Raw genomic sequence first — 13,492 nt, forward strand, 5'->3', positions numbered from 1 at the left:
TCCTCGCTGCTGCCGAGGTGGTGGATCCTTCTATCCAGAGCAGAAGGACATAGTTGCTCTGTCCTCGCCCCTGCTGGGGTGGTGGATCCTTCTATCCAGAGCAGAAGGACATGGTGGCTTTGTCCTTGCTGCTGCCGAGGTGCTGCTGGGGCCGCAGGGTGGAACTCCAAACCCAGGCAGCAGAGCACATGAGGGGAATTCAAAGCAGTAAATGGGCACTTACAAGGGCAGAGTCGGAAAACGCTGATGAAGCCATGAGGGCAGGAGCAGGTGGGACTTGGCTCCTGGGTATTTCGGAAGTATGCTGTAAAAGAGCTCATTGCTAGCACAGGAGAGAGGCTCCTTACTGGCTCCTTACTGGAAACTACAGTGCTGCTTTGGTCCCTTCTCAATACATGTGATACCCTCAGAGCAAGGACAGTTGACAGAGATGTGCAGTGCCCCCTTGCCAGGCAGCAGGGCTCGGCAGGGAGCCCTTGGAAGGTGGGATATGGTCCTTTCCAAAACCCAAGCAGCAGCATCCCTTGCTCTGCCGTACTAAAATCACAGGTTGGCAGGCAATGCTGGGGTAGTATATTTCACCTGACATACATGTTTCCCCGAGGGCACGTACATGCCTCCTGTCCAGGACCATCCTGTGCACCTCAGGAATGTTTCCTATACTCAGAGCTTGGCAAAAAGATGGAACACAGGCTCTGCTACGTACCCGGGTGCCTTGTTCTTCACCTGCTCGAATTTCTTCAGTGGCCCATCCCTGACAGCTCAGTTCTGCTCTTCTTCAGGGACTGTGGCCCATCGCTGCCCTCTTCCCAGGCTGCTCTTTCCTTCCTGATGTTCTGCGAAGAGCCTGGGAACCTTTCCATTCAACAGTATTGTTAGACAGGTGAAGCCATGATTACCTTGAACCAAGCAAAGCCAGGCAGTTTTATCTTTTCTCCCCAGAAAAGCTCCTCTGCTCTTCACTCTTGGGAGCAACAGGAGACACCTGCAATGCAAATGTGTAGGTTAGCAGGGGGCAAGGACTTCCCTGCACAATTACTACCCTGGCTCTAAAAGGCACATCCTTTGGATGGGTTTGGTCAGCTCAGCTGAGCCAGTTGTGGTGGGATCAGCTCACAAAGTGGGATGGCCAACCTGCATCAGCCTTGCTCTGCAGTTTGGCAGAGCTGCAGGCTGGTGGATGACAGTGCTTGTACCTGTGGTGGCAGCAGCCCCACCTTCTGAGCAGGGAGGCTTTTGTCATGCTGCTCGTGCACTTCACTTACCTCTGCTGTTTCCAGCTCTGCTTCTGGTGCTGGTGTCTCCTCATCCCCCTCTCTGGCCAGCCCAGCCACCTCCTCTCCAAGGAGTTCCTCATGGTGGTCAATAAGGAACTCCACGAGCTGCGTAACCTGCACACAGCAAACCACTGGTTTCACTGAGGGGGCTGATGACGGCTCAAACAGCCTTTCCCAGCCTGACCTGTGTTTCTGTGCAGGAAGGTGCAGCTCTGGGGCTGCTCTTCCTGCCTGCTGCCCATGGCTTTGCTGACAGGAGGAGGCAGCCAGGACCCTCTGAGCAGCAAAGCTGGGCTGGGCTGAGGACACTGTAGCCAGGAGGTGAGCACAGCGCACCTTCCCTGTCTCCAGAGCCAGGACATCCAGGGGCAGCTCCTGGGGGGGCCTCAGGAGGTTTGGTGACAAACAGATGGCCAGGTTCCCGACCGTCATCTTCGTTGTGGCCACGTTCCTGCAGATGCCGCTAAGCAGCAACAGCAAGTGCCGGAGCAGGAACCGGTTGGCCTCTGGTAGCTTGCTGGCCACGCTGAGGGAAAAGGAGCACAGCGTTAATGAAGTTGGTGTTGACAACACAGGTCTCCCAGGCTGATCTCACCCAAGGCCACTGCCTCCTCTACAGCAGAGGAACTGCCTCTGCTGAGATATGGCCACCTCCCTCCCTCCCTGCCCTTCTGAAAGAGGCCCTTGTTGGAACAAGCCCCAACACCTGTGGGAAGTGCTCCCCAGAGAGAAAAGCTTTTTGGTGCCCCTTCCCCCAAACATAAACACCACAGCAGCAGGAGGTGGCTTGGAGGAGCCATGGTTATTTCAGGCAGGGCACTGCTCTGCAGTGGAGTCCCAGGCTGTGCCAGTCCCTGCTGGTTGCTGCCACACTTACTCTCTTAGTGCTGCCAGCCTCTCCTGCCTGCTGGTCTTCTCCATGGTGCTCATCCACTCCTCAAACAACTGGGTGTTGAGGAGCTTAGAGAGGATCTTCTGGAGGAGGTCCTGCAGTGCCAAGGGCTCCCTGTGAGGCTTTGGCCACTGCCCTCAGGAGCATCCACTGCATCCCCAGCCCTCTGGCTCATGAGCAGGTGGCTGGGTTTGTGCTTGTGCTCCCACAGGTGCCCATCAGCACCAAGAGAGCCAGGAGCTGCAGGGCTCTGGGTCAGCAGGGCTCACCTTCAAGAGGACAGCCAGCAGCAGCATGATCTGTTGTGGTATGGAATAACCCTTTGGCTAGTTTGCTCAGGTGTCCTTGTGACTGTCCACACTGGCAGAGCATGAGAGACTGAAAAGTCCTTGAATTGTGGTAAACATTACTTAGCAACACCTAAGACATCAGCTTGTTAACAGTGTCGTTCTCAGACTAAAGTTGAAAACAAAGCACTTCACCAACTACTAGGAAGGAAGAAAATAACTGTTAGAGCTGAGCCCAGGACAATCAGGAGTGATGCTTGATCTTTGGTATTATGATGAGGCTTGGTTCTGCAGCCTATCTGCTAGTTGATAGGGGGCCAAAGTGGTGGCAGACACAGTTTTAAGAGCTTAGGAGTGTCTGCAAGGGAGTTTTAGTGCCATGGAGTGTTCTGTAGCACAATTTTATTTACAAGTGCAACCACAGATGATGAAGTTATGAAAATTCCTTTTGAAACAGAACATCTCTACGTTTTGGAGATTCAAAAACTGTCATGAGTCAATATTGATACAATCTATGCATAAAGTAGCATATTTGATACAGAAAAAAATAAATCCCCAAATAGGAAAGTTTTATCATCTCACTTGTTATGAGAGATTATCCAAGACACTTTCTATCTTGCCAACAAACCATTTATAAGTAGAATGTTATACTTAAAGAGCAAGCTTTCAGGCAGGAAGAAGCCCTCTGAACTATTTTTATATCTCCACAGTTAAAAATTCAGTGACCTTAAGTCCAAGTGTTGAAGATAGTATTAATTTTAGAATATTATTCAAGTAAATGAAACATGAAATAATTGCACAGCAATTTTAATGGAGATTTTTTTTTAGAGTTAGGAAAAAGTTTGTCCATAATTATTATGCTAAAGATTAAAAAAAAACCCCTTTTTAAATATAAAAGAGTTTGGTTGGTTTTGTTGTTTTGTTGTGTTTTGGGTTTTTTTGCTTAGGGGCAGTCCTCTGCATTAAAAGATATTCTGTGTTTCTCAAGAGCTGTAATGCCTAAGATTACTTTAGTGAGCAAAAATGAGCTTAGATGTAATATTTTTTTAAATAAGTTGTCTAAACCAGTGGATCTGTTTCTAAGTTTTTCAACAGTGAGTTATAGTACTTTTACATTGCAATTTAATTTTTTTTTTTTTTTCCATTTTTTCAAACTTACATTGCACAGCTATTGAATTAATCTGGAGACTGGGGATTCTCAGGGATGTCAGTTCTGCAGTACCAAAACAGATGAACTGACAGATGACTGAGCTACATTTATATGAAATAACATGGTCTTAGTGGGTGCTGTATTCTCAATTGAATTATTTCCATATTGAGGCTTTGTCACATTGCATGCTTATCAAGTTTTGTTCTGTCTTCTGACTACATACCGTTGTTTTGTCAAGCAATTCAGCACTGAATCACTCTAAGAATTCTCACAAATTTTTTTTCAGGTAAGTCCCTGCCACCTATATTTTAATTTCGTAAAATAGGCAATATGCACTGCAAAAACAGTGTAAATTAAATGAGGATATGTATAGAATACACACAGTAGGTCACAGAATAATATTTCCAGGCAACACAAGTCACATTAAAAATTGCTGCTCCAAACAGGGTTTTCACACACATATAATTTGGACTAGTAATAACAAAAGGTAAGAAACAGGTTTTGGGAATTAATAAATATAGAAATTTCTTTGGAAATATAACCAAATGTATCGATTATCAATCACAATTGTATGTCTTTTACAGTCAACGCAGCTCTTATAAAAATGGTACAGATAATACGAACAAAATATTCCTATTTAGATTTTTTTCTCTTGATTATCAGCTAAGGGTATTTTTGGATTTACTTTTTGTATTATAATAATGCCCATTAATCCATAGTAGAAACAGAGCCTTTTACGCTATATTCTGCACAAACACACAATTTTGCATTGCAGCTTTTTCAAGATACAAACTAATCTAATGTCTAATGCAAATATGCATTACAAAGAATTGACGATGAGCAAAACATTTTCTATGGGGCTTCACAGATCATGTACGTTATTTGTCATGAAACCTAACATGATAATTTTCTAAAAACATCATTGTTATCAGCACTGTTCCCAGGCTGAAAGTAAAAACACAGCACTGCACCAGCTACTAAGAAGGATCAAAGATGACTGCTACTGCTGAACCCAGGACACCCAGTTACCAGCCTGTTCTTATCTCAACCCATGAGGTTTACATTCTCCTGATTCTCTTTCCCATCCCTCCAGGAGCAGCTTGGGGAAGAAGTGGAAGAGTGAGTGAGCAGCTGCATGGTTCTGAGTTACCAGCTGGGTTTAAACCACGACACAAGGACATGTGCATGGCCTTGCATATGGGTCAGGGCAACCACAGGTGTCAATACAGACTGCAGTATCAAAAGACTGAGAGCAGCCCTGACGAGAAGGGCTTAAGAGTACTCCTGGATGAAAAGCTCAACATGAGGAAGCAATGCACACTCACAGCCCAGAAAGCCATCTGTATCCTGGTCTGCGTACAAAGAAGCATGGCCAACAGGTTGAGTGAGGGACATGATTCTGCTTTTCTGCTCTGCTCTCATGACACTCCAACTCTGGAGTCCTCAGTACAGGAAAGATATAGACCTATTAAAGTGGGTCCAGAGGAGGGCCACAAAAATGATTAGAGGAATGGAGCACCTCGCCTATGAAGAAAGGCTGAAAGAGGTGGGGTTGCTCAGCATGGAGAAGAGAAGGCTCCAGGGAGACGTTATTATGGCCTTTCAGTATATAAAAGGTCTTATGAGAAGGTGGGGACAAAGTTTTTAGCAGGGCCTGATGTGATAGAACAAAGGGTAATGGTTTTAAACTAAAAGACTGTAGATTTAGCTATAAGGAAGAAATCTTTTGCAATGAAGGTGGTGAAACACTGGAAAAGGTTGCCCAAAGAAGAGGTAGATATCTGTAGAATGAAATGCTACAAGAAACATACATTATTGCAAGGTCTGATTATTATATTTTTTATAATTTTTTCACTTGGGTCATGTTATTGCTTGCAACAATACAGCACAATATTTAAACAAACAAACAAGCAAGCAAACAAACAAACAAACAAAACCCAAACTCCCTATTACGATAACAGAAAGTGACTTTGTGGTAAACCAGAGTGAACATTCCCAATCTGCAGAAGGAAAACTTTTCAAAAAACTTCAAGACCAAGATTCCATTTCATAGTGTAGAAATAATCTGTCTCTGTGTGTTCCTAAGAATATGTATCTTTATAGTAGCTGGATTTCTAAGCTCCACTAAGATTAACTAAGATATAGCACATATCAGAATCATCTTAGATGAAGCTGAACAGATATAGTCCAGAACTTACTATATCTGATCAGGTAAGTTTCACCCTGTGATAATATTATTTAGCAGAAGGCAACAGATACCTATATTGGAAAGATGCAATAGTGTAGTTATCAAATTTGTGTGAAATACATTGGTGCATGTAAAATAAATGGATATCCTATATGCATGTAGGTTTATATACACACATATGGATATCTATAGACATACATAACTTCTCTCCCTCTTTTTTTTTCTCGTGTCTACATACATATATAAATGTACACAGATACATATGCAAATGCCCACATTGAAACACCCATAATATTGAAAGATATTATTCTGTACCTAGAAAGAAATACATCCCTATGACTTTATTACTGCTTCAGAAATCATGCTGCATTGACAGCTTAATTACTAAGTGTGAGTGCTAGAAGGTAAGTCATTTGGGCTGCCTGGTGCCCTTATGCTACTGATAAAAGCAAAACAGATGCTTAAAGCATAATACGGCAACTAATGGGAAGAAAACAAACAAGAAAAACCCAAACCATACCACTGCAAAACATGGAAAAAAGGCTGAAGAACAGAATAAGCTGCAAAAGAAGTTGTTGCATTTTCAGCATCTCTGAGAGTCGGGTGACATTTGGGTTCTTCAGTATGAATGCAAACTACTGACCTTAGATTCCTAGCTAGTCCTGCTTGCCCTGACAAAAGGAGAAGATGATCTTCCTTAGAGCTAGGCTAAAAGCTGTGGCCACAAGGTGCAGGTATGTTTATTTCAATTTAAAGTATGAAATTGAGTGTTGTCAGTGAAAGCAATATCCAGATTCAGTTCAGTGGAAAAAAAAAGTCCAATTCTCTAATAATTGAAATGCTTTGGCCTAATCCACATTTCCGGCTCTTTCCTCTTTTTGTGGAAAATAAATTCATGCATAATTTCTGGAACTAGAATAAAAGACATCTGTCACCTGTAAGCATGCCAGGGAACATTAATAGGTATCTTGCTCAAATTATTAATTTCCAACTTGACAGGAAAGATCTTGTTATGAACAGTGTGTAGAGCGCTGCGCTTTTGTCATGCCAGGTATACCTGACATACACACTGTTCTCACCACTCATGATAATATAGGACTGTTGAAGCACTGCCTGAAATCTCTTTGATTGCATGGCTGTTGTGGGGTATTTTCATTTGTTACACTATGTTTATTTCACAATACAGAAAAAAACCCTCCGTTCCATATAACCTTAGCCATCTGCTGTTTTAGAGTATTTTAAATGAATTTTCTCTTCAAAAGTATATAAAATCCATTCTTACTGGATTTATACAGTCTTTAGAGTCTTGCAGTCTTTAAAGCAGTACTCAAGGTGTATTTCTTACATTTTACAGTGTTTATCTATTTATAACCTTATTTGTTTTCCTGGTTTATGTTACAGTGGATGTAGGAACTTTAGGAAGGCTATTTCCACATAAAACACACCAAGAGGCAGACAAAGAAAGGTATCAGACAATGTAATATCTGCATGTTTTTAAGAAATATCATCATTTCTAAAGGAAATAAGTATACCTTTGTGCCTTTTGAGCACTTTGTGAACAAATGTTAAAAAGTAAAATGTTCATGGCCATACTTTTTGAGAGGAATGCATACATTGCTTTTTGAGATTAATAGCTATTTAACCATAATTGCAGCCATAAAAGAATCTAAAGATACCGTACTAAATGGTAAAATATTGTAAAGGTGTTGTAACATACATACTCTTTCTGGAATGTAAATTTATAACAATAATGCATCACTTACATATGATTTATTTAAAAATTCCTACATGGGAATAGAATTTTTTTTTTTTGGTGCCCCAAATATACCTTTATGTCTATTGAAAAATATCACTGCATACTCTAGACTATGTGCCTGTTAATAGATTTCCTTCACCCAATAACTTGATTTTACACGGGGAAAAAATATGAAAAAATCGGATTGACACATTTCAGTATGGCTTCAGTACACAGTTGAGGATCATTCAGTCTGAGAAATATAGAATGATTTCATAGCTCACAGTTAAAAGTCAGTGAGAAAATCAAAGTGCTAATCTGCTACTCCTCAGCAGTAACAAAAAAATCTCTGCTATCAGGAACCCCAGAGGCCCATACTACCTATGAAGAAAGGTAGGTCTACTCCAGAATAGTGTATATGTTACTAGAGGCAGATGTTACTCCTTTTAATTTGTGTAAGCTGTTCACTCAGGTTTCCTAGTAAGATTTAGTGAAAATATTCTAGTGATTTATTTCATGTTTACCTAGAGTAGGGGGAATAATTCTGTATCTAAGCAGACCAGGTAATCTTGTCACACAGGAGCTACATATGTACAGTTTTAGCTGAAGGGGAAGAGCTTTCTAGCTGTGCAAGGGGGAGGAGGGAACTTTAAGCCACAAGTTGGATATGGTAGTAGTTTGCTTCCAGACAGAAGGGCATCAGCATGCTGAGGAAAATTATTATACTTCCTGGGAGGTTCCAGTGGCCTGTATGCCCAGATTTGGGACCCCAAGGTCAGACAGTGCCAACAAACTGGAAAAAGGCTGTAAGAGTTCTGCATAGAGGGCCTGGAGAACAAGACACGCAAGAAAAGGTTGAGGGAGATGTCTTTGTTTAGCCTGGAGATGACACAGGGTGGGACTTTATGCCTTCTAGAACATAAAGGAATGTCAAAACAAAGATGGAGCTAGACTTTTTCTCAGAGGTATACATAAAAGAGTAAGAAATGATAGATGCAGATGAAATGCAGAAAAAATAAGATTAAAAGCATCCCACAGGATTTTTTTCCTAACATCTAATCTAAATCTACTCTCTTTCAGCTTAAAGCCATCCCCTATTGTCCTGTCACTACATAACCTAGTAAAAACTCTCTCTCCAGCTTTCTTGGAGGCCTCCTTTAGGTACTGGAAGTATGCTGGAAGGTCTTACTGAAGTCTTCTCCAGGCTGAACAAGCCCAGGTCCCTCAGCCTGTCTTCATAGGAGAAATGCTCCAGCCCCCTGGTCATATTTGTGGCCCTTCTCTGAACTGGCTCAAGCATGTTCTTTCTTCTTTGGAGCATGAGCACAAACAAGCAATGTAAATTTAGTCTAACTATAAAAACTGCAAAAACATATCACTGAAACAACCACTATAGACTTTAACATAGGTCAAAAACATAAACACAAATTCAAGACTCACAACAAACACATGCAGTCTGAAATGAAGATTCTTCCACTACAATTTTTGAAATATCATAGTTCATGTTGTTTAATGTAAAACAACGGAAAACATATGTTTGATCATCTTGTGACTAAAGTTTAAGTCTCAAGTTCTGTCTGGAACTTTAACTAAAAAGGACTAAAAAAAATCTGCGTATAATTTTCTCCAGTAGGAAAATTTGTAATTCTGTCTTGCTCCTTTTGTTACTTTTAAAATTAGAATTCATACTCTCCTCTGCTTTTGCAAACCATACTCTGTTCCACAGTTCCTCCTAGCTCAGAGACATGTAACAGTAATACAGGCTAATTTTATGACACTTTATGAATGAAGGGCTTATTAACAAAATATGGTTCCCTCACACAAAGTCAGATTTTTAATTTACATTAGTCTACTTTTTTCAGCTATGAAATGGTTCATACTATGCAATAATGTATCTCACCATGGTAAATATTTACAATAATTGATGAAATGTTTAAAGTGAGTTTGCCAAATCACATAGCTCTATACATTCAGAAATCATTCAAAGAGTTTTAGCTTAGAAAGCACATTTAAAAACATACATATATGCATTTATGTGTATATGTGTGTTTCACCTTGCTTTTTCCACAACTTGGATGTCAGCTTTATCCGTCAAGCTATGTTGTAAAAGCCATGATGTCACAATCATTGCTATTCACTGCTATTTCATGTCATCATTTATCCAATGGAAGTCTTCTGAATTCTGAATTGTACTTCAATTAGGTTTTGGTTGTTTCTTCCAAAAGAGAGGGGAGAAAAAAAAAAAAAAAAAAGACCAAGCCAAAATACAAACACTCCTCCTCCTCAAAAAAAAAAAAAAAAAAAAAAAAGAAAAAAACAACCAAAAAAAAGGAACAAAGGAACCCCAACAAAAACCTCACAAGAACAAAAAAGCTCACAAGAAATCAGTAAGAGACCATGATTTATTTTAATCTGATTCAAATTCATGTTTCCTAGATTACTGAAACCACATTACAAAGAAATTAAAAAAAAGGAAAAAGAAAAAAAAAGAAGGAAAAAAAGAAAAGGAAGAAACCCCCCTAAGTAACTCCTTTTTTAAAAAAAAAATCAACAATATAGCTACAAACTAGGTGAGAAAATGTAAGGGACTTAATTATGGTTACACAGGAAATATTTCCTTGGTTATTTCTGAACTACAAATTCTTGAATTTACAATGGCAATAAGATTATTGCACTGGAGTGTTTTGCTTATGTATGTGAGTGAATACAAATTACCTAAGACTGAAAAAATGTACACATTCTTTCCCCCTTTTCTGCTCCGTTCTCCTGTGTGCTTTACTCATAACCCTAAAGCATGAACTCAGCAAAGTTATGAAGTGACTGAAATTTTTTACTGTTAAGAGATGCGAACCAGCACATACAAAAAAAAGGGACCTTATTTTTTTCCCAGGGAAAAGATTTTGGAGACTGTTATCTGAGAACTAGTACTTTGAATCCTTTTCCTGCTACAGTTTAATAGGAAGTGGTTTTCCTTGACCTAGGTTCTTTCTGTTTAAGAAAAAGCCTTGCTGTTAACTTCAGGATTTCTTTTTTTAGTTGGTTGTTTTTAGTTGTTTGGTCTTTTCCTATCCTGACTCCTTCAGATGAAACTTTTTTCAGTCTTGTCTGTAATTGCAGCCCAGTTCCAATGCAGGCATAGAAAATCCCTTAGATGAAAGAAGGGTTTTTTGTCCTTGTCTGTAAGGGAAATGTAGTGCATGTAGCTCAAGTGTTTATGTCTTCATTACAGACAGCTGAAATTACATTAGGTTAACAGAATTTCTGTCTTAGATTCAGTCCTGACTATTCAGCTTTCCTAGTTTTCCAAGTATTCTTGCAAATCTCCAATCTGCCCTTCTGTTGACTCCTATTTTTTTATCTTTTTCCTATTCCCATTTGCACAATCTTCTGAGCCAAAATTAATATCTTCTTATACTAATCAGTTCTCTAATTCCCCCTCCTCATCCTGCCAACACCAGTTATTTCTCCACCAGTACAAATTTTCATACAAGCTTTCTTTTTGGTGTGTGGACTGTAGCAATTCCTCATTTCTCATATCTATACATGAGTGCTGCTTTCTCACACCCAGTGTTCCATATGTCTTTTGTCACAGATTTTTTTTCCAAACTAACCTCTTAAGCTAAACTTTTATTTGCTATCACAACTTTCTGCTCATGACTTTTTCTTTTCAACTGTTCTATTTTACAGGCTCCTTAGATGCCTGGAAAATCAGCTGACAATTTCCGTAAGTGAATCTAACAGTATAATTATTAATGGTGCTTCTAATTGTCAAGTTTAAGCTTTGCTTCCCTTTAACTGTTCCTTTCCTTGTAAGTTATGAATCAGTGGTACAAAAAAAAAAAGACATTTTAAAAACTCTACACAGGAATTTTCATCTTCTATAGCTAGTTATCCCTCTTCTAGTCTTTTTTTTTGCTGCTTCTGATATTTTAGCTTTTACACAATTACATGGTGTAAAAGCAAAGAATAATAATTTTAGTATTTCTGAATTATTTCATGTTTTTAAGTAGTCTGCTTTAACTGTTTAATTCTAATATATACCACAAAAATCAAGTTCAAACTCAAAACACTACAGAAGAAGCTGTATTTTCCTTGAAATGATACTAAATTCTATAGTCATTTATAATTGCTTAAAAACTAGTTGCATTTCTCATAAACAATATGTATTTATTTTACATATAAACAAATTATCCACATGTGGTCAGTATAACTGTTTGCAGTTCTGACATTTCGACTAATAAAATGTGTTTAAAACCATGATCTTGAAGGAAAAAGTGAGTATTCACACATCTCAACGTATTCTTTATCTACTCTATCAACTTAGGAAAGAGATATTGCAGGTAACTCATTGAAGACTGTGTTCATGTGATGACAGAAAAATGAAGTGTTTAAGGTTAAGATGGGAAAAGAGAAAAGGAAAATTCTAATGCTAAAATAACGTTCAGACCTTGAAAGCTATGTCAAAGAACCTACTGAGAGGTTAAAAAAAAAGAAGATGACAAAGAGCAAATGAAGGGATTCCCTAATGGGAATAAAGAAGATTTTCATGTACAAAAGGCTCGAAAGAACAAAATAGCTTTCTTTTGATAAAAAGGAAGAGAGGTGGTAAAGACATAGCATGAAAAATTCATAATATTCAATGGGATAGAGAAAATAAATAGGGATTACTATTCCCCTCTTTAACACCACTTTTAAAGCATCTGAAAGCTAATGATAGTAAAAAATTAGATTTACTGTCAGTAAACTACAAAAAATTTGGAGTTTGCTACTAGAAATATAACTTTATTAAGAAAAACAAATTCTATAGGTATATATCTATTTTAGTTTAATGTGGATACAATTATGGGTAGGATTTCATAGAATCATAGAATAGTTAAAGTTGGAAAAGGGCCTTAAGTTCATCTAGTTCCAACACCTACCATGGGCAGGGACACCTCACATTAAGCCATGACACCTGAGGCTCTTTCCAACCTGGCCTTGAACACTGACAAGGATGGAGCATTCACAACTTCCCTGGGCAACCCATTCCAGTGCCTCACCACCCTTATAGTAAAGAACTTTTTCCTTATATCCAAACTAAACTTCCCCTGTTTAAGTTTTAACCCATTACCCCTTGTCCTATCACTACAGTCCCTAATGAAGAGTTCCTCTCCAGTATCCCTATAGGCCACCTTCAGATACGATAAGGCTGCTACGAGGTCTCCAAGCAGCCTTCTCTTCTCCAGGCTGAACAGCCCCAACTTCCTCAGCCTGTCCTCATACAGGAGGTGCTCCAGTCCCCTGATCATCCTCGTGCCCTCCTCTGGACTCGTTCTAACAGTTCCATGTCCTTTTTATGTTGAGGACACCAGAACTACACACAATACTCCAAGTGAGGTCTCACAAGAACAGAGTAGAGGGTCAGGATCACCTCCTTCAACCTGCTGGTCATATTCCTTTTGATGCAGCCCAGGATACGGTTGGCTTTCTGGGCTGCAAGAGCCACTGAACCCGGCTCATGTTCATTTTTTCATCAACCAGCACCCCGACGTCCTTCTCCACAGTGCTGTTCTGAATCTCTTCTCTGCCCAACCTGTAGCTGTGCCTTCAGTTCACTGCATTGTGGCTGTGCATTCAGTTCAGACATATATAGTTAAACTTAATTATCTGCATGAAAGTGTCTATATGTGATGGATGAGTCTAAGCTTCCATGGTAGGAAATAGAGATACGGAAAAAGAAACCACTGCCTAAACATGAACACTTTCTGTTCATTGAGATATTTTATCTTTTAACCTCTGTGGCAAACTGAGCAAATCTAGGTTATATGCAACTATTTTGACCTAATTGTTAGTTCCACAGAAGCTTTGCCAGTAGCTTACATTGCAGATGTCTAAAAGCAGATGCATAAATTAAGAGCTGATTCCCACCCTATTGTCTCTGATCTACCTTTGCCACTCAACTACAAAACAATTAACTTGGAAAG

The 13,492-nt window shown here is 39.7% G+C and overlaps 1 protein-coding gene across 1 annotated transcript; it reads right to left on the reverse strand.

Moving 5' to 3' along the window:
* Positions 1 to 615: 615 nt before the first annotated feature.
* Positions 616 to 2,465, reverse strand: LOC133213454 (T-cell activation Rho GTPase-activating protein-like). The gene is made up of 5 exons (XM_061355662.1): positions 2,439 to 2,465; positions 2,155 to 2,264; positions 1,614 to 1,803; positions 1,266 to 1,391; positions 616 to 985 (listed from the first exon to the last, which is right to left on the reverse strand). The coding sequence occupies exons 1-5, from the start codon at positions 2,463 to 2,465 to the stop codon at positions 926 to 928; spliced, it is 513 nt and encodes a 170-aa protein (XP_061211646.1). The 3' UTR covers positions 616 to 925.
* Between the last annotated feature and the right edge of the window lie 11,027 nt (positions 2,466 to 13,492).

The sequence above is a fragment of the Neopsephotus bourkii genome, unplaced genomic scaffold, assembly GCF_033783945.1.
Source record: "Neopsephotus bourkii isolate Nb327-2 ecotype Australia unplaced genomic scaffold, CSIRO-AGI_Nbou_v1 NB_821, whole genome shotgun sequence".
Taxonomy (NCBI): domain Eukaryota; kingdom Metazoa; phylum Chordata; class Aves; order Psittaciformes; family Psittacidae; genus Neopsephotus; species Neopsephotus bourkii.